The sequence below is a fragment of the Lates calcarifer genome, linkage group LG20, assembly GCF_001640805.2.
Source record: "Lates calcarifer isolate ASB-BC8 linkage group LG20, TLL_Latcal_v3, whole genome shotgun sequence".
NCBI lineage: Eukaryota > Metazoa > Chordata > Actinopteri > Centropomidae > Lates > Lates calcarifer.
The window spans coordinates 20602520-20626438 of NC_066852.1; the positions used below are offsets into that span (position 1 = coordinate 20602520).

The following is a 23919-nucleotide window of genomic DNA, read 5'->3' on the forward strand; positions in this document are numbered from 1 at the left end:
GTCCCAGTCTGTGTTCACCACAGACGGTTCCACAGCAAGTTGGAAGTCCTCTGGAAAGATAGGAAGTTGACAATTTTTAAAAGAAAGTTAAAAATGCACCCGTGGGCACCTGTCATTGACATAATGCACTCTGTAGACCCTCAGTCCAGTCTTAACCATAACAGCTGAATGCCTAACACTAACCCTAAAACCAAGTCTTAACCCTCAAACAGCCATTTAAACTTGTGGGGTTCAGCATTTTGTTTCCCACAAAGCTGTAGGTCCCCATAAGTATAGAGGGCTCCTGTTTTTTGGACCCCACGAATGTAGTTAAGTTGGGAGGACTGGCATTCATGTTCTCACTTTCCCAAAACGTCCCAGTTCCCAAGGAGTAAAACTCCTCACAAAGATAGAAGTACAAGTGCACACACACAAAACCAGATCAACAAAAAGTGCACTGATATCAGCCAGTCTGAAAGCAATTACAGCTCTGAAGACATTTTGCCATCTGCTCTCATCAGGTAGGTCACAGGTTAGTAAAACAACAAACAGATAGTAAACAAATAAAGATAAACCAAACTTTATCTTTATTGCTTTGGATTGTAGAAGTGTTTGTCATGTTCTTTATCTGCCTTTTATGTACAATGTTAGCATTTGTAAAATCATCATAAATTTCTGGTCAGGTCACGAATAATTAACTGACTCGTATAAGGACGAGGTATCCAGAAAAGAGGCTGAGAGCATGTTTTCTGTTGTAGGCCATGCAGACTGGTGGAGACATCCAGAACAAATGACTCAACAGTCTCCCTAACCACAGAGGCTAAACATGGACGTCTTGGCCACACAATTAAAACAGACTGGTTCTGCTTTAAAACCACAGTTGTGAGCGTTCACATTTTTGTGTGAATAAAGTGAACTGCACAGAAATAAATCCAGAGGAGAAAGCTGTGTCCTACATATCAGCTTGAAGGAGGCAAGAAACACAACTTGTCAAGTGTCAAACAGCAATAGATGGCAATAAAAATCAAAGTAATGTGGCATTTATGGATCTGTTTTGGGTTCATTATGGTGTGTCATTTGCATAAGAAAACGAGAAAATCCATGTGGGCATGTTCAGGAAAACAAGGCCTGAGCAAACATTTTGTTTGAACAAAGCGCTGAAACGTGAGCAGAAAGGTTGATGAAATGAAAAACAAATATGCAGCTAATGTTGTCACTGCCCCACAAAAGCTCTCAGGTGACTCATAATGTACAAGTGTTTCAAATTAGGTGCTGCAATTTTCCTTCTTAGTTGCAGAGTCTGCCTGCTGCTATTTCCAAGCACAAGGCCAAATGCTGCCTTTAAGTGGCTTCCCATAAAGTCGTACATTCCACCGTGAAAAAGTCTGAATAAAATAACTACTTTTTCATTTGTGTGTTTGGTTGTATTGTTTGTTATAGTGTGTGTACATGTATGTAAACTGTAAGGACTCGGGCCTTTGATCAGTCGAAAAATTGTATGAGGCCACTTGAAAGGCCCGTGTCATGTGCAATGAATCATGAAGTAAATACATTTGCCTTCAAAATAAAAGCACAGCCATTAAAGACATTATTATACATGTTTACTTCTCATGCAGACACCATTTCAGACAAGTAAATAATCTGCACTGTTACATCTGAAAACCCTGAGTACATTTCTTGAGTATTGTATTCACTTTTTTAAGGTGTGTTGCTGAAACACTGTAGGACTACAACTAATAATTGTCTGGTCCATTAATATTGTCACAACAGTCCAAAACCAAGGTCATTTTATTTACAACAACTGGATAAACTAGGTACTTTTGCTCGATAAATGACTCACATAAATGTTCTGTTAATCAACTGATTGACTAATTGACTAAAAGGATTTACTGACTACAGATAATAATTAATGCATTTTGATGATATTGTCTGATATGTTAGATTTACAAGGATAAAAATCAGACAAAAGCAGCAAATCTTCAACATTTTTAAATCTGGAATCACCTGTTGTCAGTTTTTTAAATTTATTTATTTTTCTTTAACATGCCTGGTGTTTTGCCACCACAGCTGCACAATGTCCTCCCGGTACAGGGATTTATTTTGTTAAAGGAAACCGGAAGTCTCTTCTTGCAAATACAACTAACTTGACGGCTGTTGGAGGCTATTAAAAGCGCAAACGTGAGGCAGGAAAGGAAATATCCGCAGCCGCAGCAACGACAAAAGGTGACCTGAAGCAAAGCGTGACACAATGACGATAAACAAAGTGTCCTACAGCAGGTTGACAGTGACAGAAGTAGAGGAGTTTCTGAAAAATCCTCCGGCGGGTTTCTCTGTGGAGACTCTGGGTTCGGGTTACCGAGTCCGCAGCGACCCGGAGAAGAGCCTGGTGCTCATCGATGACTTCAATTCCTGCCGTGGGAGGATTGTTTTCGAGAACTCGCTGGGAAGGTAAGGGGAAAAAAGACTGCACGGGATTGGGTCATGGCATTATATATAGACGTGTAGACATAAACACATGTATTTATATACACAAACAAACTCACGTGGAACTTGTGTGATTTGTTTCCCATTACAGGAAGGTTGAAATGCACAATTTATGGGAGTACACCAGCATGAGGAAGAGTCTGCTGTCCAAGAGGATCTATCTGCTGATGTCTGCCTGCAAAGAAGACTTTTCAGCCACCAACAAGAAGGCAAACAGTGTAACCACAGGTAAATCAAACTGTCTGAACATAAGATCAAAGCAGTATACTGACATAATTATACAGTGAAAAACTAAAAGGTCCTCCAACGCACCAGTGGTATTTGTGCATTTTTGACACTAGTTACAGCTCTAGGCTGTGTCATGCAGTTTGATGGCATGGGTGACTCATGCTGGCTCCCACTCTGGGAATGGGTGGGGTGTTGAGATTACAATGGCAGCATAGTACTCATGCCACATGACATGTTTTTCTGCAAACTCTCCCCGTTTCTGTCCTGCGTTTTTCATGAATTATCTCCAATCCTGTTTCAGTGCTGAAGCAGTTCGTGGTGTCCATCGACGGCAATGATCCTTTCGTCAAGTGGCAGATGGAGAAAGGCCTAGACTGGACCATCTCCTCTGTCGCTGGGGAAAGCTACAGGGTGGATGTAAGCAGGACTTTTCTTTCTGTTGTATATGTCACTTTTATGCAGTCGAATGTATTTTTGCTGATTGAGAAGTGGCCCTGATTTTGGTACTGAAAATGACTTTTTTTTTCCTCCTTACATCAGATTGACTTGACTGAAGCACTGGAGAGCTGGGCAGCAAAAAACATTGACATCAAAACTGACAATCTAATAAAAGTAGAACCTGTCTGGAAAGACGCCTCCTTCACCCTCAAATACTACTCTGACGCCCTCTTTGATTTCCCACACTGGTTGGGGTTCAGCAAAAGAAACTTTAAGGTAACTGTCTCAAATTACTCTTATCAAATAATAAAAGTAATCTACATTTTATGCATTTATAAGCACGCACAGGGCTTGTCTAACCCACCTTTTCTTCTTGTATCTCTTATCATTAAAGCTGAGACTGACATGAGCCAGCAGAGGATGAAGAGTGAGGAGAAATTGAGTTTATCTCCTCCGCTTTTTGATGGAGTCTGGGTTTGCCTCCTCAAGAAAATGTTGAAAAAGTCGTTTCTTGATCAACAGACGAATGGTTGTGATACCAGCCTGCCGGGTGGAGGACCGGCCTACAGCAGCAACTGACTTAAAATTGCTGTTGGGTCCAAGTATTTTCTCTGTTCAGTGGATGGAAGCTACTGATGCGGACTGATGAGGAAATTCTGAATGACATGAAGATTATTATTGTATGTCTAAAGGTGTTTTTTGTATGTAAAGACGCATTAACCTCATGATTTACAACCATTTTATTGTATATGAAGGGTTAAAGGGGTCAAATCTGTGCCTCTGCAAACGTTGGCATACTTTTGTACTAATTAATTATCATTTGTTTGTGTTTTTAATTTTTTTTTTACCAAACTCAAATACAATAAATGCTCTTTTACTAAAAAAAAAAAAAAAATCACTGTGTTTTAATTCAGCAGCAGCAGTTAAAAGATAAATGTAGCCAGGTGTTGTTGCCATTAGGTGACACACACTGGACTAAGGGAGGAGGAGAAGAGCAGATGCAGCACCAGTGATGGTTTGTACATATTCTTTGTAGTCGCTGCCGTAGTAGCGCAGCAGCAGGTAGTTGAAGATGCCCACGATGCACATCAGGAACAGGAAGAAGATGATGCGTTTTCCAAACAGGTAGCCTGGGGTGCTATAGACAAATCAAAAAATTAGTTAGACCATGCCTCTTAACACATACACACAGTATAGAGCGCTTGTGTTCATTTACCTCTGAGAGGTCTGTCCCAAGTATCCAGCAAAGTACTTCTGCCTGACCATAAGGTAGATAATCCCAGCAAAGGCAGCAGGAGCTTCAAACAGATGACAGAAAAGGAAAAAAAAACATGAACCTCTGCAGTGTAGCCTACAGAACTGTTGACAGGGTTAGAATACACTGTACTACTATAAGGAAATTCCCACTTGAGACACTACAGAAACTGTAATGGTTCAATGTGAAGTGTTAGTCACATAGTTAAATGCTGTTTTAATGTATTAAGTGACTAGTGAAGCTCTCAGGCACTGGTCAGTATGTTTACCTTTGCAAGAGGAAAAATTTCATGTTAAAGTTTAGAACAGAAAGTAGGTTAAGCAGGTGTTTATGTAGCTTAAAGGGCTGCTGCTGATAGACTGCAGTGTATAAAGGGTTAACATCCCTGAGAAAAATATGACTGCAGTGATAAAGGTCAGGTTTAATATTTGTTTTCACGTACATGTGAACTGACTTTTTTCATGGAAATACGTGAGTTAAACAGTTTTTTTCTGTCAGTTGTAACAACCCATTTTAGTATTTTGGGTTAATTATATGTTGTATGTTTAAGAGAGTCTAAATATATCTCAGTTGCAGATAGATACAATACAGTGCATTTGAACATCAATTTGTTATCTATGGAGTGCAAACAGTCACAGACAACAAACTAAGCTAATGTCTCGATCATTTCTTCTCTTATACCCTATAAGGACATTTGTATGTGGTTGCTGGCTCTGCCATCTGAGGCCTGCAACTACAGCTGGGAAAGACTACAGCAGCTACAATCTGGGAAAGACCCTTTCCTGTTTCAGCAATTACCATTTTCTCAAAGTGAGGTCTGTGAAGAAACAGTTTTCTGAGTTTAGGGAGCCTGCAAAGAATCTTGATCTCAACCCCATAAAAAAAGCTTTGGGATTAAGTGGGATGCAAACTGTGAACCAGGCCTGATAGGCACCTAAAATCACTAAAGCTCTTGTGGCTAAATGGGAGAAACCCCCTGCAGCCAGGTCCCAAAATCTTGAGAGCTTTTCTCTAAGGAGTAGAGGCTGTTATAACAACACATTAATGCCCATGGTTTTGCACTGAAATGTGTGGCAATCACATATAGCTCTGATCAGTTCTCCATGTACTTCTTGAGTGCAAATATTACTAATTTGACTTTTGCTGTTTCACAACACAATGAAGGAGTAATATACAGATAAAGATTTTATCTACAGAACAAAAAGTACTTATATGTCTAGCTGACATTCCTCAATTGCATTGACTTTGTGTGTGTGTGTCCTGTTTACGGTGCAAGTGTGCAGTGTGACATTTCCTGGTAGTATTTAATTAATGATTACCTTGACTGAGACACAGACCAGCACACCACATCACTGCCAGGAAAGTGGGATAGGCATCCATGCAGTTACGACTGAGAGAGACATAAACAGGTGGTTAGCACATTTTACTATTTAGCAATCTGTTACAGACAATGGTGACAGACACCAAGCCCTTTTTTAATAACTGTCAGGAAATGTTTTGAAACTACAGAGCAGAAGTGGCTTTGAAAAGAAAGGGAAAAAAAGCAATACAAGCAGTGCATGAGCTACAGGACCCAGTTTGGCTTTCTGGGCGTTTAGAGGAGCAAAGTTGAAATGGAAAGCCAGGAAAAACTGAGCCCACTCTCCGAGTCAGCTCGCACTGGCTGGTGCAATAAATTGCAATAATCAGTACAGTGTGTTGCACAGAGCCATGTCCCTCAAACCTTTTCCAATCTCACACATAATCAGGAGAGTTATCCAAAACACACCACAATTTACAACCTGATTTAAGGATTAAGAAAGAATTTGAAAAAGTAAAATTATTTACATTTTCTCCCTTCTTTTCTCTATCTTTTTTTCCTTGTAAAAAAGCTGGATACTTTTGACCCTACAGGCCTTTAAAAACCCATTAAAATGAAATGAAACAATCAGAGAAAAAACATTCTTTGGTTGAGCTGCTCACAACTCATGTCCACCCCATGTTGAAATCCTAACATCACCTGTAAGACAGGATGTGGCTCAAACATTTCCTTTTAAAAACAGGAAGTGCATTGTTGCTGGTGGACTCTTAGAGTCCCTCAAGCATAGACTGAGCTCATGTATCAGTTATAAATATTAGATTTTAATTTCTAGGTTTGCAGCTGCAACATCTAGCTGAATTTGTAGATTTTTCTTATTGACAGATTCTTTAAAATGTCAGAAAAAAGTAATAAATGTCCATCGCAGCCTCCAAAAGCCCCTGATGTATTCAGATTGTTCAACCAATGGTTTAAACCCCAGTAACATTCAGTTTTGAATGATAAATAATGCTTACTTAATATTTATATACACTTGTTAATGAGTAATCTAAGCAGTCAGGTTGATCTGCTCTTGAGTTGGCAAACACTTATGTGCCAAATGGTTTTACAATAAGCGTGACACTTGGTTTGAGAAACAATCTGCTTTTATGTTGCATATGAATGCCGGATTGAAATATGAAATGAAACTGAGCTGGACACCAATTTGAAAAGTCCACAGGTCACAGACTGCAAATGTACGTGCAACATTCACTCCTTTAACCTGACCTCAGGGCTCACCTAACTGGAAGGAAAAAAAAAAAGTTTCCTCATGGTTATTGTTGCTTTCCCAGCAAGCATTCAAATGAGCCAACCCCCCCCCCACCCCCCCATCTGGGAGTGTTCAAGCAAATGAGAACTGTCTCTCCAGTAAACTAATAACTGGAGGGGGGGGTTAAAACCAAGTGGAAAGTTTGTAGTAGGAAATAAACATAACACAAAGTCTTTCACTGTGTCACTGGCGTCAACTTTTTGATTAGATTAATATCAAAGAGGCGCTTACTTGGTGCAGGACACACGCTCAAAAGCAGCTGTGTGAGTCTGATGATTCTTGCATTCCCTCTCTACCTTCTGGGCAAAGAAAGCTTTAAACACAGAAACAAATACAAAATGCAATAAAATGAATTGTATGTTACAATTTCTAACATCTCTAATTACCAATTTAAAAACTGAAATTATATATATATATATATATATATATATATATATATATACACATACACACACACACACACACACGCACACACACATATATATATATATATATATATATAGTTTTTTTTCCTCACCGTTCTGAACCACGCTGATGAGGGTGACGACGACCAGGAGGTAGATGTTTTCCACCACTTTGTTGGAGTCCATGGTTGCCTGAGAGCTGTAGGAGCAGGAGGATGCTGAGGCTGATGGAGTCAGGGCGTGTGTGCGTACTTGCAGACAGATGCAGAGTGCAAAAAACCTGATCTTTCCCTCTATGATGTCACGTATAGTCCCTATCTCACCTCCATCCCACATACGCACTCGTTTGTGGCTTCCCCTTTATGTAAATGATGGTCTGGCTTAAAACAGAGGGGTGCAAACAAGTTGCCAGCTACTTCCTCTCTGTGTGTGTCACCAGATCACAAACACATGCGCAGGGCACAGTTGCTGTTACTGTATATTTTGGTTTTCATCATCCTCCTGATAGACGCTCTTTGAGGGGGGTTTTTAGGGTATTCCTGAGGATTGACTGAGACCAATGCATGAGAAGTCTGTTAATATTATTCATAAAAAACAACATGTCATAGATATCTTAAACTATCTACAGGCTTTATTCACAGACACTTGTCTTATTATAGAGAAAACCCAGCTGTTATCATTCAATGGCTGATTAATGTTATTAATCACACCTGTACTCCTGCTTCTATGACAAAGTCAAAATGTCTGCCGCAGTAGTGGAGGAAGTATTGAGATGTTTTACCTCAGTATCACCACAATGTAAAAATATCCTTTCACAGGTAAAAAATCACCAGCAGTCATAAGTAGAAATAAAAAGATATGAGCAGCAAAATGTCTGAAAAGTGTTTAAAGTGTAGAGTAAATGTTTTATTTTCTAAGCTGATCATTTGTTTTGTATGTAACTGCTCTTTAGCACAGCAGTGATGGTAGTAAATGTACTTACTCCACCACCTGCACGCTGCGAACAAGTATGAGTGCAAGTTATTTATAAGCTGTCTCAGTGGCTGGGTTATTCTGACTTGGCTTACCTACAGTCAAACAGCACCTGCGTGTGCTTTTGAATGGTAATGCAGTTTCCTCTCTGCTTTATTCCCCCAGTGACTGTACAGGTTTACTGTAATTTCTCCATAATTTAATCCACCAGACACTTTGCACATAGAAAGCTGTACAGATGTATATTTTCCTATAGATTAGATGAGTAAATAAACTACTACAAAAAGATCATCAATCAATTAAACAGGCCAGATGTTATGTGTTTGCAGGAGTCTGGCCAGTTGCAGCCAATTCTGCTGCTCCATGGTTTGGATTTATATCAGTTTTGACATTGTTTACATGTCTTCAAATCAATCACGAAACAGACTGTAAATGTTAAAGGATAAGCTCACAATTTTCAGGTGTCCTTATGAACAGTGAAACAGTTTTCACTTGCTGTAAGAGAGAATTTTAAGCTACAAAGACTAATTTATCACAGAATCCACTTGATTTGATTAACTCAGATTGCTAAAGCCTCATATGATCATCAAATAAACGTAATACATTTTTATACCTCATTCAAATGCAAATGTAATTAATTATTTTTTTTTTTATAGCTCTGTATTTTGATCAGATTAAACATTCATTTTAATTAAACACTGAAAATCATGGCTGGATTAACCTCCTAGGAGGTTAGAGACACAGAACAACATCAAGTGATACAGTTAAATGGTCTGTAACTGCGTCTCTTTCAGTCTGGGGGTCCTGTATAGTCGGGGCTGGGGGCCTCACCTGTCCGTGCGCAGGGGCCCATTCTCTCATAATCCATCCATGACTCCTCACTGAAGACACAGCTTTAATTATAATGATCACACTTTTTCACAGCCGCAGCCTTGAGTTCTTTCTTCTGAATATCACCTTCTGCTGTGTCACTGCGGAGGAAGGTTTCACCGTCTCATCTCGTTTCATATTCGCTCTGGCGATGTCGCTTGTAATGAACAACCTCGCCAGATTTGTGATGCCGGTCATCCACTACGGTCAATGTAAGTGAAACCTGGTATAGCCCCATGTACAGATGATCCGGGTCTCAGGTTTCTGCTCTGCTCTAATACTAATGAGTGCTTCACTTCTCTACATGTCCCATATGGTCTAGCGGTTAGGATTCCTGGTTTTCACCCAGGCGGCCCGGGTTCGACTCCCGGTATGGGAACGCCTTCTTTTGACTATACAAGAAACCAAATGATCCCCTCCAGAAAAGAAACGTGCCAAATCTCGCTCATAAATATGTAACTAATAATTACTCACATTACAAAAGTACCCATAGGGCTACTGGGTGGGGGATTGTGAAGCTGATTTATGAGAGCTGCATTTATTGATTTTGGGTATGATAAAAAAAATCTCTATATATATATGTAAGGTAGGGGAGTAGTAGAGCTGTATACTATTCTCTTACTTTTCATTTAAAGACATGAAAAGGAGATTATTTAGACTGAATAAATGCAGGTTGTTCAATTAAAGTACAACACATCTTTGTCTTAGTTATAATGTCCGACTGAATTCACCCTAAATAACACTGAATTCTGAGACTTGCAGTTGATGTAACCTGGAATATGTACAAAACCCTAACTCATTAATAACTATAAACTTAAATGACTTCAAACCAGTCTTTACAGTAACTTAGTACATAAAAACTGAAAATATAAATATCTTATTCCCCTAGAAGGAAGCTGCTTAAAGGAGCACACACACTGAATTCCAAGACAATAACTTTCACAATCTGTAAATACACGAGTCATCTAAAGTATTTATTAAATGACACTAAAAAAAAAGAACAACCTTTCATGAGAATTTTCAAGTAATTTGTCAAAACAAGAAAACAGTCCAACAAACAGCTTTGGCTGTAAACATGATGGCTTCATACAACTCAGATACAAACAGTATATATTAACTACAAAGTGCCAAACTTCCAGAAAACATTTTAAGATGCAATTTACAAATTTTATCCATGGTTCAACATACCATTGCCAACATTGTTGACATGCATACAAACTTCATGAAGTTATCTAAATTAATAGCAACATAAATACACAAAGAGATTCTGCTAGTTTAAACTTGCAGACTACAACTTCATGTAGGGACGAACTACCATATCTGACTGGTGGATACGGATGGAGTTCAATAGCATTTTATCGAATCTGAGTCCAGTTCTGAATCCCTTATCGAATCTTTTTAGGTAGTCTGCTTAATGGAGAACATGCTGCTTCTATTTAACTCAGTGCAGTAACAATAAGAACCTCAATTGTTTTGTGTTACAAAAGATATAACATCATATTTAAAAAACATAAACTTATTCTAACTCATGTTAGTAACATGACTGGTCATTAAACCTGTCCTGAATCATTTTGGTCTAAATGTTTAAGCCGGTCTGCCATGTGTGGTCTTAACAGAAGCATCACTGACTTGTCATGTGTCTATGTCTTTTATTTCTTTAGTGATGACTGTAGTGTCAAAGAGAGAGACTAACTTGACTAAACTAACTAGATATAGAATAAACCAACTAGATAAAGAATGAAGGATTCGATAAGGGACTCATCAGCTGTGGATCAAATCGTAATATTTTACCAAACTGGAACGGGATTCTAAATGGAACCGGCCATCAGAGCCCATCCCTACTAACAAATGAGGTGTAGATAGTTTAACAACTCAATTTTGCATAATTTTCTCACAACAGTAAGTCAAAGTTAATCCTATCTGTGCTTGCAGCATGCAGATAGCAACCATCCTCACAGCTTAAAAGAAGAGTTCGAGTGCACTGAACGCCTCGCTCTCCATCTCAGTCGGTCTCTGAGCCACAGCCTGCGAGAGAAACTCATCCATGAAATTTTCAGTGTCGCCTCTGTTCATAGAAATGTTTGTCTGACACACGGCCCCAATGGCGTTACTCCCACATTCGAGCTGGTTCAATCCGTCCTGTCCGTTGACGACCATCTCTAGGAAGCCTGTGCTGTCTGGTGATAGGTTGCTGGCTGTCGTCGCTGGTGAGAGCAGGTCTGAGAGGAAGTCGTCGCAGGTGGAGCTGTCGTAGGTGCTGGAGGTGACCGCGTTGGGAGAACCTAGGTCAGTGCTGTCGGGTCGGAGGCTGGCTCCCCCCTGAACACCCAGCAGCTCATTCAGCTTGTCCAGCTTCTTCTTCTTGGCTTTCAGTTTCTTCATCAGCTTGTACCTGAGGAGCTCAGTGCTGCTGAGACCCGGAGGCAGCTTTGAGGAGTGGCTGCTCTGTTTCTTGGAGGAAGAGATCTCAGGGAGCCCCTTTGCTTTCAGTGTAGGGAGCAATGTGCCAGACACCACTGTTGAGGTCATTAGTGATTTCTGGTGGTGAGACGTGATGGATGGAGCAAGCTTTGATTTGCCATTGAGTGGTGTGGCTGACGGGAGAGGATTCAGCGCGTTTGAGCTCTTGGCACTGAATGCACCGTACATTTCTGCAGCTTTCAGCGGGAGACCCTCACTCTCTTCTGTCCTGAGCTGTGGTTTAGGGAAGAGTCCTCCAGGGATCTGCTGTTTCCTCACAGGGTTGGGAGTAGAGTGAGTTGGAGGAGTGGGGTTTACTTGTGTGACCGAGGTGGGTGCGTGGGTGGGGGCGAGTTTCGCAACGGATTTGTGAACAAGGTTTAGTGGGTGTTTGCTGAGCAGGAAGGACCAGCGGGCGTTCTGATCTAATGTTGGTGGCAACGTGGGACTTTTCTGACTGGTGGACAGGGGTGGGGTATCAGTAGAAATCACAGGGGACGTTTGCTGTGTAGTTTCAACAGGTGGTGTGTTTTCCTGAGCAGCAGCAGCACCTGTGAGTTTGTCTCTGATCACTTTGGAGGGCTCAGAGGACACAGGTGGTGAAATAAGTGGAGCTGCTTTTGATGAGGCTGCTTTTTTACCTTTTTGCCTAGTAACAGCTTTGCCTTTGCCAAGTCTTCTCCCTTGTCCTCTCCTAGCACCGGGCACGAATGTTGGATCGCTAGACGAGCCATCCGCAGATTCAGATGAGCTGGCAGCAGTGGGAGGCTCGACATCAGGGCCGTGACACATTTCACCGACCATTACAGCGGAGGAGCTATCCGGTGATACGTCAAGTATTTCATTCTTGCTGGGTGCACTCAAATCCTGAGTCTGTTCGCTGCCATTCAAGGGCTGCATTTCTGAATCATTATTTAACTCCACCAATGTGAGTGTAATGATGTCATTATGGTTAAGGCCCTCAAAGGTGTCGAGCAGCGTTGTGGAACCTATCGACGCATCGAGTCCGGCTGTGTCGGTCGTGTCCATGATGTTGCTGTCTTTAGATACAGAGAGTGCACAGACAATGTCAGTGTCATTGTGGGGTACGAGAAGAGACTGATCAGGAGAGCAAGCCAACAATTCATCTGGCGCAGAGTCTTTGTCGCATAGACTGGGGTTCATCGTATTTTTAGATGTGAGATAGTCAGAAAATGTGCTGGAGGGAGAACAGACACAAGGCTCTTTGTCCTCTTCCACCTCCCAGAAGATGATGTGCATCTCCTGAGCAGGGACTGGGAGTTTCTGATGGGTCTTGCAGTCTGGGTGCTTCAAATCGTCATATTCCTGCCATGATCCTGTGAGGAACAGATACATGGTTATAACAAAAGATAGCGTGTGCAGCATGTACAGATAGTTGACAAATTACAGGGGTCCAAGTGAGGTGTTGGGCCACCATGAGCCAGCAGAACAGCTTCAATACACCATGGCATTGATTATTTTAGTCTCTTAAACTCTACTGGTGAAATGGAGCACCAATCCTCCAAGAAATATCCAGTCATTTGGTGTTTTGATGATAGTGGTGGAGAGTGCTGTCTAACACGTCAGCCCAAAATTTCCTGTAAGTGTTCAAACAGGGTGACTGTTCCCTCGTGCCCTACAAATGGGAGCATTGTTTCTCAACTAATTTTTCAGGTTTTTCCTTTAATTTGTCATCTGTCTGTATGTTTACACTGACGTGTAAAGATTATATTCTGAGCCTAAAAATAATAATACTAATTCTAATAATTAGAATAGCAATTTATCTCTGGGCCAAGACACATACAGGAGAAAACAGATAAAGCAAAACCTAATGTAGATTATATTACAGATCAAATGTAAGAAGAACAATCAAATGTGTTGGTAAAATCTTAGTAGGTGAGCCACAGATAATTCCTGTGTAAATGACAGTGAACCAAGCCCTGCATGTCTGCATGGAGCCCTCCAAAGTTTAACATTACATAGACTGTCCAGCAGAATGTGCTGTTGGCAAATTACGATGTGGAGGAATAAAAATATTGACCTTCAGGTTACTCATTGCTATGAGCTACAGTGTTTGTGGTTTCACACCTAGGGGAAATGTAAGTTGGTGACTGATATAGAGAAAGAGCAACAAAAAAGTTCTGACATTTGACCATCCATGGAGAAACCCCTTAATAAATGTCCTCTTATAACTAAATATGGCTAATTAAACATATTTAAAATTGCTCTCTAGCATGCAAATGAGACTTCCGTTGCAAGCTCATTAACTAACCCACTACTAATCAATGCTAAAGATGCTATTTGTGAAACAAGGAAAGAAAACGAGCATTGGTCTCAAAATACCTACCATCAGAATTACAAATCCAGGTGACAAAGTGCTTCAGTTGATGGTTGTACTGTATGACCATGGTGACAGAGTAGCGTTTCCCCTTGAAGTTGAAGGTGTAGATTCTGACATCATTGTCAGGAAGCCCCTCTACAAAGTGCAACACAAACACTGGAGGCACACTAAACAAAAAACAAAGCAAAAGTCTGGTTAAATGGCTGTAAAAGTGGAAGACCTCGGTCGTAATAAGACATAAATACACAAAAGGAAATATAAAACACCTGTTTCTATTAACAGCACCTTTTTTCTTCTCACTCCTGTTAATGTACACGTTTATTATAAAATAGCTACATTGAATACGTAACTGAGAACATTGACGTTTAATGATAAAATCTGTAATTTTCCTGACAACTTCAGAGTTAAGTATCATTCATCAATAATTAGTAATTTCAGCCCGGCAATCAGTTACTGCCACTATAGGCAGACAATTACAGTTAATTAGTTAATGTGTGGTGCAGCTCCGGAGGCAGTTTCTTCATGTCCTGTGGAGAAGTTTTTTGTTTTTCTGCTAACCTGCAGATTTCATTAGGACTTCGAAATAAATGTTGTTTGTATTTTTCAAATAATACAACTGATTCTGGTGTGGAGAATCTGGAAGCTATGGCTGGACACAGAGAAACTATTTTACCTCTATATAGTCTTAATTATTCAGTGACTAATACTGTATATTCAACGGAAACCCTGTGGTGACATAGTGACAACAACAATCAACATATGCGTCATGCTTCAGTGTAGTTATCTCCTGGAAGTATAGTTGTATGCAAAAGTAAATGGCTAAATGACATATTTGGTTGTTATCTGAAGTGAAAAGAAGTAAATACAACCACTGCAGGAAATAGCCTTTGTCAAACAGCCATGTTAATGTGCTGTTACTTTTTATTTCATCAACTTTGTGGCATTGTGGCACGTGAAACAGTCTGGCCACCCTGCTAAATCAGTATTTAGTAATCCCCCCTTGGCAGATATCACAGTTTGCAAACACTCTTTGTAGCTACTAAGAGTCTTTCTATTGTTGATTTAGGAAATTTCTAATTCTTCCCTCTATCTGTGCAGTGTTTCCTGTGCATCTGGCTGCCACACAACCCCAAAGCAGAATATTTCCATTCCCATGCTTAACAGTTGGCAGGAGGGAGGGGGGATTACAAAGAACTGACTTAGTAGGGTGGCCAAACTTTTGTACATGCCACAATCACTGTTTTATTCTGCGTTTTAAGTTCATGAAATAAAAACTAATAGTGCTTTGACATTTGAAGAAACACTATTTTTAATGTCTGTTTGCTGTGGAGGTTATGTTTACCTTTTTAACTTCAAAAGTAAGCAAATACATATGTAATTCCTCCAAACGTTTGCATAAAACTGTAAGTGTAATTACTTAACAGATGGTGGTCTGGTCTGAAGCACAAAAATAAAATACAGCAGCTTTAATTTTGAATTATACGGTTTTGGCAGATACACAGGTAAATATGATGCTCCAACAAGGAAGTAAATGCATCTTAATCAATAACCAAACTGTGAATTCTAAAAGGGCTAGTATATTGCAGAACCACTTTTATTAATACAACATTTTTAAAACTAAAATGTAGGCACATTCGCAGCTTAATTCTCACCTCTCCAGCATCATAGTCCTCCGTTGATTCTTTTTGTGGCATACATTGCACGGGGATGAATGAACTGCGTGAAGTGGGCGCCAATCGGGCACGATATTTGTGAAGGTGGGAAGAGTTTTCATAATCCTGAAAAGTAGAGCATGAACTACATTTATGATTTATATAGTAAATCGGACCATTTTCCAAAAAAAGAAGAAAAAATTAGGTAATGTAGAGAATTATTCTATTGTCCTTACAACATGGTGTTCAACACCAAATATTAGTAGAAGTAGTATCTCAGCTATAATGGCTATGAGTTGCACTTGTATTATCTGTTTATTTGGTTATATTATTTGTCATATAACAATCCTGAGTAACAGGGCTTGTAGTAATGAGCTGTCTAGTTAGCACTGATGTGTACTTGAATGAATGTACATCTGGAACTATTTTATACTTAATGATGAAACATTTAACCCCTTAATAAATTACTTGATTAAGAGAAAATTAATAATCATTTATGTCATTCATGGAGTAAAAATGCCAAATATTCCCTTGCTCCAACTGTTCCAGTGTGAGGGTTTGCTGCTTTTTTCTGTTGTAAAGTAAATACCCTTCAGTTTTGGACTGTTGGTCGGACAAAATAAGCAACCTGAAGATGTTACCTTGGGCTTGGGCAAAGTGTGATGGGCATTTTTCATTAGTTTTTCCCACCAGAACATAAGATGTCTCAGTTTGTACAGCTGTTACAGAATCACAATTGACTTGTGGTGGCTTAATATGATATTATATTACTAAAGCATGACCACGCACTGTTACCCTGAAGAGAATATTTCTACTTCTAGCAAAAAACCAGAGGCAAAACCTCTTGTGGAGTTCTGTGCAGGTTCCAAAATGCTTTACTGGACATATTCACCACCAAACATGTCACTTTTAACCAAAGTTTAATGAACCAGGAGTTTAAGCCATTACTAGAGATTCATCAATAATCCACTGTTCAGAGTCACTTATGATCCAATGTGCAAAAAGAGGGAAGGGGTATAAAAACAACCCCACTGATTACACTTGTCTTAAATGATTCATTAATTTGTATCTTTCTTTTCCCCACTCCAAATAAACCTGAGGCAGAGTGGGCCCTCATCCAATCGCTGCTGTACAATGAGCAATGTATTTGTTCCCAGCATGATCACTTTAAACACTATTACTTTCTCTGTGCTTTCAATCTTATCACAATTTAAGCTTTTGGATGAATAAATGAAAGTACTCAAGCAAGTTTCTAAATTGCTTAAGATAAAACGCTTTAGTAAATTAGGTAAAACAGGTAGTACTTTATCATGCAATTCATCACCTACCTTTCTGTTGTAGCAGCTTTGCATTCACTGCACTTGAACTCCCAGTGGAAGGTGGATTGGAACAGAGGCTCCACCCAAGAGTCCATTGCAAGCAGAAGCGGCATGGCAAACACTGGAGTTTCCCTCTGACCTGAAAGAAACAAACACGCAGCAGTTAGATCATCATCACTGGTGCGACTGCTGACACAAGCTGCAGTGTTACACTCTCCATTTCCAGATCATTGTAAAGAATCTAATCTGTGGATGTGATTTTAGAGATTGCATGTGTCTACACACCTAAAAGTGAAAAGTACATCTCTTTGGCTTTATTTAAACAGCCTCTCCATTGCCTGCCTTGTCACTATCCCTGCCCAGATCTTATTACTTCAGTATTTTCAAAATGCAAAGAGTGCCAACAACTGAAAGTAAGTTTTCCCACTTTCATATGATGTAAAGATTGGACTGCCACGAGCTGAGCAAAATCCAAGGTTTACACGTCCAGACCTGTCACTTTCTGGTATCATCAGATAATAATAGTTACTCTGAAATTTCAAGATTAACTCTTGCCTTGGATACAAAACAGGGATTCATGACTCAGTGCAACTTTGTGCTATGAGAGTAGGATGTCAAATATATAACACATGACACACAGGAAAAAAACAAAAGCAGTTACAGTAATTAAGTGCTTTAGCTGTTTGAAGATTTCACATAGAGGCTTTCACACTGCATCTCAGCTGTGTGTTTACATTTTGCAGTAGCGACTTGCCAAAACAAGACAGACTACTCCTTTATGTACTTCTTTCCGTCACTGTAATCTCTTTGGCAAACAAGTGGCATTAGGGTATATGAAATCTAATATTCATGAACTGAAGGCTTGAGGGGCCTGGGAGCACTGTGTTGTTGAGTTTGAAAAGCATTCACTCAGACATCTCTCCCTTGCTCACAGTAGCTTGGCATAATTTGCATGTTGTTGCTGATCTAACACTGGTGTCAGTGCCGGTGACTTTAGAAATACAGTCCAAAGAAATACATTGCTCCTTTATATTTATTAACTTCGTTATGCATATCGACTTTTCCCTAGCAGTCTGGGACAGTCTGGTCTTGCTTCTCCCACCTCAAAAGAAAAAGCACATATTCATGAAACTGACTCAAAAATGAACTTCAAAGGACCAATGCCTTATTTCAATATTAACATCTTTGTTGTTTAGTCAACTTATACTAATGTAGGAGAGCTGGCAGCTGCTACTGGTACTCTACACACTCTCTATACCAAGCAGAGAGAGAGGGTGAGAAAACAACAATGAAGTAGTGCTCAACAACTCAATCAATTTTCTCCTCTTGTCTTTGTCACCTATAATAAAAAAGTATTTTGAACACAACAAGTGCACACTGCCAATAAACCTCAGTTATGACACATGCCCACTCAGCATGCATTTCTAAAATGATTTAGAATTCAATTCTAAACAGTAGTCACCAACACTCAGTACACTCAGTTGGATTCCACTAGCCTGAATTGGCAATAACGTTGAAAATATGCACGGTCACTGCAGGTTAATGAGATGTTGATGATACAATAATTTAAAAGCTTTGAATTGCCTAGGTAAGGTAATAGAAATGGACACTAACTAAGAATGTCCAAAATGTCCAAACTTACCCAGTATGCAGTGCAGCTTGGGCTGCAGTAGTTTAAAGACTGACATCCTGAGGCTCTGTAGGTCTGCACTGGCCTTTTGCAGCACATGATTTGGCACCTTCATCACACCATCTAGACAGAAACAATTTTAGATAAGTAAACCGCATTTAAAAGTATTGCATTTTATTATAAAAATAAATAACATTATTTACCAGTAAATGAACTGAAATGCTTTTTAGACACTGTGATCTGCATTTTCATTGGTAATGGTACTATATCTACAGTCAAATGGAGGAAAACTAAACAAAGTGCAAGGCCAGATACCACTAGAGGTACAGAAAGTAAGAAAATGTGGGTGACTCTGCCCTTGAAGTGACATCAATAGATTATGTTTAGTATGTTTTTACAAACAAGAACCCTGCAAGCCAAGAGGAAATTAACTGGTCAAGTTCTATTGTTTGTAGATGTAAGACTACAATAAAAATACCATAGACACAAAAACTGGTGAAATTACATCCCCCTCACAGGTACACAAGTACGCTATAGATTATCTTTTCACTTACCTTTGTCAGTCTGTTGATGAACTTGAATGGCAGCACAAATGTCTTCATATCCTCTTATTAGCTGCCAGACAGATGACTGCTGAGACTCATCTCTAGGTTTACACTTTCTCAGGCTCTTGCAGTTTACCAAAGCAACAAGCAGTGAGTCCAGCCAACACAGGTTGTCGGTGTTTCTCCAGAAAAGCTGACTCGGAACAGATACAAGCTCCTCTGACTCTGTTAATGAGGTAAAGGACAAATCCTGTGTTTCTAACTTAATGCTTTCAATGTCCTTAGATGTGGTGATGTCTGCAGTCAGTGATTTCTGTTTCGTCATTGCTGTCTGCTCAATGAGCTGAGGCGATGGAGTATTGATTTCATTTGAATAAATGTCTTCATTTGTGCAGACTGACTGATTGGAGGCCAGATTGCACCGTCTGCTCAGCACCTCAGGATGACTCTTCACCTGCCTGAAGTCACGGTTTGCCCCTGATATACTAAAAGCACCACTGTCCCCATCCGTGGTCAACAAGGCTTCTGATGAGCTCTGCAGGGGTCCAGCTGAGGCTGAGCATGTAGAAGGAGCAGAACCCTCTGTACCAGCAGAACTGTCAGGTTCATCCTCCTCATCCTGTAGTGATTCCCATCCTGTTATCTCCGCAACTGGACAATTGATATCCCTGTGGTATCCGTTTACCTTTTTACCATCTGCCAAGGGTGCTGCATCTGGGCCATTACTGATGGCGTTTACAGCACAATGCTCTTCCTGGCTGATAAGTGTGTCGGTGACACTTTGTATCCCAAGACCGTCTGGTTCACTTGATCGCAAACGTTTTGGTGAATGTTTAATCGACTCTTCCTTTTCCAGTGGCAGGGGATTTTTCCTTTTGTTCCCAACCGTGGGCTCCACGGGATCCAGGCTAGCCAAAACATCCTCCAAGGACTGGCTGACCAGAGGGAAAAGGCACTGTGTGGAAAAGGATACAGAAAGGTTAACACAGCATCTAGCAAAAAAGACACGAAACACTGCTGTTCAGCTGATTATGTGTGACAGCAGTACTGGGACTTACCTGTGGGTTTGTGCAGAGGGTGATTGACTCCTGGAGGTTGATTCGGTAAGAGCGCAGAGCATAGGTTAAGCCCTTAGAAGTACACCAGGGACAATACTGTAGTGAAGCAGCTCTTTCCTGAACCTTAAAGAAAACAAGTGACAGAAACATAATATTAGTTAAGTCTGATCACAACAAACCTAAGATACCAGACAGTTTAAAAGAACATGCAAGGCTGGATAAGTTCTATATCTTATTTCTGACATTCAGGCACATTACATCTGCACACACCTCTTCCATTCATATTTAAATATTTGTGTACACATGCGTTAGTAAATTAGGAAAGTTTTACTTGATTTACCTTGCAGAAGTGGAGCATACATGCAAGAATAAGAACTGTTGACAGTAACTCTCAGGTAAAATTTGTGTTTTACTGTTTGCTTTTTAAATATGGCCTCAGATTTTTGTTCATCAGTATCAGTGAGCTGCAGTTTATTGAGACAGAATGGCACATGTGAAGTGAAATTATAGAGACTCAGTAGATATCAAAATATTTGAAACATAAAAGAAAGCAGAATAGTAAAACATTCTTTTCTTTCAGATAAACACATTTTCATTCAACATTTCATTCATTCATTCAGTCACTCTCCACATTATTGTAGGCTTCAAGCCCACCCAAAAACTTTCGCCTTTTACTTTACGATTTCCATTTGTGTGTTGTTTTCTTTGGTGTAATTTGGATTGGTACTGCCCAGTCACAGTATTTTTCAAATGTAATTCAGCTTTGCGCAAGTGACAACAGTGAGAGGAAAGCATGAGCTCTACTGACTTTTCCCAAATACCCCGCCAGTGGTGAGGCCAAAGCCCCCAAACCAGTGTCTTCACCAGTCATTGGCAAACCACTGCTGCTCTTCTGGTCCACGGCTGTCCGGTGCCATTCAAAAAATATTACCATGTCACAGCAACCTGGCGCACTTCCAAAGGAGCTGAGGAAAAATACAGCACCACATGGAGCATGTTACTCAAAGCCTAAAAGTTATGAAGGTACAAAGAAGTGCACTTCTCATCTTAAGAAAATAGCAAGTTGTCAACCAATATTTTTCTGTATTGTTTCTACAATTGTAACTGTAATTTTGATATATCTGGTTGCAAAAGATGAGCTACAAGCTCTATGGCAATACTGCATTTACAGAATGTTGGGATCAATTTAATGACGTACCTTGATTTGACAGGTATTCAACTCACTGTATGAGCAAAAGTGCCATTTTTTACAAGGGGTTTGTCATTTGGATTTCAGTCAGTTGTTAGTTTATCAGCTAACCTAGCTAAAACTAATGCAGTCCAACACAACAGCTGTAAAATAAAGCCTATCTTTGCTAAATTCAACTGCATGACCATTATAGAGGATGTAGTTTGTGATGCTGTTGAACTGCATTACACAGAGAGGTGTTTCTGTTAAGTAGCCTACATCCTCCAAAATTATTTATCAAGCTGTTGTATTAAACTACATTTGTTTTAGGTTTGCTGATAAACTGCCAACTTAGTGTAAATGAACATCACAATGTAAAATTATGTATTATATGATACAAATTTGCATTCATATCGTCCAGCCTACTCCACGTTTGTCTGCAGAGTTTTGGTCCACATTTATTTAATCATGGAGAGGACTGAATAGTAAGGATAAAGAGAGCTTTTGTAGAACACTAGTTATAGCCAATATCAATAATGTTTCAGGAAATAAACCAGGATACAAGCTCCTATTTTCATACTGCAATGTGAAACTAGGACCTAGGTTTGAGAACACGTGGGGCCATCAGGCCAGCTACTGTTTACTCTGCTGACGCTCAGTAGTCTGAACATTCAACTATGACAACACCACACAAAAATCTTCCTGTTATATAGCCTTACCATGTCAAGATTAGCGTTATATAACTTGTAAGACACTGTCAGCTAAGAGCAACATATGAACATCGAGAATCATCTCTAAAGGCAAATACACTAAGCAAACCTATGAATGAAATGAATGACGCTTATTTCCCACGCTCCAGCTAATGTATTAACGCTATAGTTGTTTATTTTGGATACAACCACATCCCGCTTTCATGCACTACTAAACTATAAGTCCATGCACATAGCGGCTAGCATGCTAACACATTAGCCTAAAACCGGGCCTCAATTTCAGTCGCTGCGACTTTTTTCCAGTTTTAGAGAATAAATATTATACTTACGGAAACCAAGGTTAGGTTATAAGTGATATTACGGTGTTGGTCAAGGAAATCCATCCACGAAGAGCTGTATTTATCCACTCCTCGCCTGTGGAGTGAGTCCATGTGCACCGTTTTGTTAGTTCGTACCACCAACGTTCTTTTTCCGCTCGCCGCCGGTTGTGCAGCGGCCTTTGTCTTCCCTCATCTTGACGGACAAGGGTTCCGCTGAGCCCCAATTGGTCGCTCAAGTGAACTGCAGAAGCCTGGGCTTAAGTTATTGTTCATGTTGGTGCTCTACAGTGGGTTTGTATGGCAGTGCCCGTGAAACCGGCGCAAACCGGAGCGAGTGCACGAATGTGTTTACAGCATTTAATCGCGTTATTTATTATTATTATTATTATTATTATCATTATTATTATTATTACTATATAGTAGATTTTTATTTCTTTTATTCAAATGCCTAATTTTCAAGAGACAAATATAAACTTTGCACGTCCTGTTTTGTAACGTGTGAAATATATATATATATAGTTTTAAAATAGGCCAAAAAATGATTACATTTCTAATTTTCAATATCAATATATTTTTTTATTTTATTATTATTATTTTAATAATAATTAATAGTAGTATTAGTACCTTTATTTGACTTTTTAGCAGATGATCATTTACCCCACTTAGACAATGGCATTGTCCATCACAAGTTACAATCCCTCACAGTGGCTTTAAATTGGTTTAGTTATCCAGAACCAGCAGAACTGATATTTTATAGAGCAACATTTAAGATATTAAAAGGTAGTTTTATTGTCAAAACTGAAACTGATTATCCTAATTTTCTTTTCTAATATTTCAAATATGCTCACAGCAGTGTGTTACCTGAGATACTATTATTTTTCCCATTTTCTGTAGTCTGTATAAATTGCTCCTCCATCCAGTCTGTAGTTTCTTATTTAGTTTTACAGATAAGACTAACTATTCATTATTTATTAAATTAGACCTACTGTATGTGGCTTTGGTAGAGGGGTGGAGTTGGATGGATGGGGGTGGGATGGGGTTTACATATGTCCCTCACTCTGGTTCTGTAATACAGCCCAGCTCTGACACCTCCTGCTCTTATATCCCCCCAGCCCACACACATACACACTCACAGACATGCACACACACACACACTCTCTCCCTCCACCCAATCCCGCCTCTTGCATGTGCCCTCCTCCCTTAAGCCCCTCCTGTATCTGCTACTCTCCTGTCCTCTATTTTCCTCTTGATGACAAAATGAATTTGCATATTTTTCCCAGGCAGCGCTCATTAGAATGCATAAACCGGCCGCCTCCGAGCCTCCTGAGCAGGCTATAGCTTTCTGCCGTGGCATCTCCTGGTGCAAAATGAGACACAGGCAGGCAGCATCATAGGCAGACATGTGGCCTGAGTCTGGTTTGTGATTGGCATTTGGAATCAGTTCACCCTTCCCATTCTTAATTCAAGGATAAGAATAAAC

At 39.8% G+C, this 23919-nt stretch overlaps 3 protein-coding genes and 1 non-coding gene across 5 annotated transcripts; 2 read left to right on the forward strand and 2 right to left on the reverse strand.

Annotated features, from left to right (window-relative positions):
- Nucleotides 1-1660: 1660 nt before the first annotated feature.
- LOC108894048 (mesenteric estrogen-dependent adipogenesis protein) lies at nucleotides 1661-4024 on the forward strand. Its single transcript, XM_018692606.2, has 5 exons — nucleotides 1661-2427; nucleotides 2555-2691; nucleotides 2993-3108; nucleotides 3232-3405; nucleotides 3524-4024. Exons 1-5 carry the CDS (start codon nucleotides 2228-2230, stop codon nucleotides 3536-3538), a joined length of 642 nt encoding a protein of 213 aa, XP_018548122.1. The 5' UTR covers nucleotides 1661-2227; the 3' UTR covers nucleotides 3539-4024.
- Nucleotides 3855-7774, reverse strand: alox5ap (arachidonate 5-lipoxygenase-activating protein). Its single transcript, XM_018692608.2, has 5 exons — nucleotides 7508-7774; nucleotides 7222-7303; nucleotides 5704-5774; nucleotides 4346-4427; nucleotides 3855-4267 (listed from the first exon to the last, which is right to left on the reverse strand). Exons 1-5 carry the CDS (start codon nucleotides 7728-7730, stop codon nucleotides 4105-4107), a joined length of 621 nt encoding a protein of 206 aa, XP_018548124.1. The 5' UTR covers nucleotides 7731-7774; the 3' UTR covers nucleotides 3855-4104.
- Nucleotides 7775-9543: 1769 nt separating this feature from the next.
- On the forward strand, nucleotides 9544-9615 carry trnae-uuc (transfer RNA glutamic acid (anticodon UUC)). Its single transcript has one exon. It is a non-coding gene; the product is annotated as a tRNA-Glu (tRNA).
- Nucleotides 9616-10189: 574 nt separating this feature from the next.
- Nucleotides 10190-22637, reverse strand: uspl1 (ubiquitin specific peptidase like 1). Of its 2 annotated transcripts, XM_018691752.2 has the most exons (9): nucleotides 22449-22637; nucleotides 21050-21206; nucleotides 20242-20364; nucleotides 19193-20138; nucleotides 18651-18761; nucleotides 17018-17147; nucleotides 15690-15815; nucleotides 14044-14204; nucleotides 10190-13033 (listed from the first exon to the last, which is right to left on the reverse strand). In XM_018691752.2, the coding sequence occupies exons 2-9, from the start codon at nucleotides 21173-21175 to the stop codon at nucleotides 11196-11198; spliced, it is 3561 nt and encodes a 1186-aa protein (XP_018547268.1). In that variant the 5' UTR covers nucleotides 21176-21206; nucleotides 22449-22637; the 3' UTR covers nucleotides 10190-11195. The 2 variants fall into 2 exon arrangements, with proteins under 2 accessions (XP_018547268.1, XP_018547269.1); XM_018691753.2 differs by lacking the exon at nucleotides 22449-22637 and having other exon boundaries at nucleotides 20582-21187.
- Between the last annotated feature and the right edge of the window lie 1282 nt (nucleotides 22638-23919).

Bases quoted from the DNA above. Each gene is read 5' to 3' on its own strand.
- uspl1 (XM_018691752.2), bottom strand. From the start codon at position 21,175: ATGGTAATATTTTTTGAATGGCACCGGACAGCCGTGGACCAGAAGAGC. The intron at 17,148-18,650 runs GTAAGTTTGGAC...TGTTTCTTTCAG, and splicing joins CAAGCTGCACTGCATACTGG to GTCAGAGGGAAACTCCAGTG. The intron at 15,816-17,017 runs GTAGGTGATGAA...TCTACTTTTCAG, and splicing joins AAAGCTGCTACAACAGAAAG to GATTATGAAAACTCTTCCCA.
- alox5ap (XM_018692608.2), bottom strand. From the start codon at position 7,730: ATGTGGGATGGAGGTGAGATAGGGACTATACGTGACATCATAGAGGGA. The intron at 5,775-7,221 runs GTAAGCGCCTCT...TGTCTCTCTCAG, and splicing joins GAGCGTGTGTCCTGCACCAA to TCGTAACTGCATGGATGCCT. The intron at 4,428-5,703 runs GTAATCATTAAT...ATCTGTTTGAAG, and splicing joins TGGTCTGTGTCTCAGTCAAG to CTCCTGCTGCCTTTGCTGGG.
- LOC108894048 (XM_018692606.2), top strand. From the start codon at position 2,228: ATGACGATAAACAAAGTGTCCTACAGCAGGTTGACAGTGACAGAAGTA. The intron at 2,692-2,992 runs GTAAATCAAACT...ATCCTGTTTCAG, and splicing joins GGCAAACAGTGTAACCACAG to TGCTGAAGCAGTTCGTGGTG. The intron at 3,109-3,231 runs GTAAGCAGGACT...TCCTTACATCAG, and splicing joins GGGAAAGCTACAGGGTGGAT to ATTGACTTGACTGAAGCACT.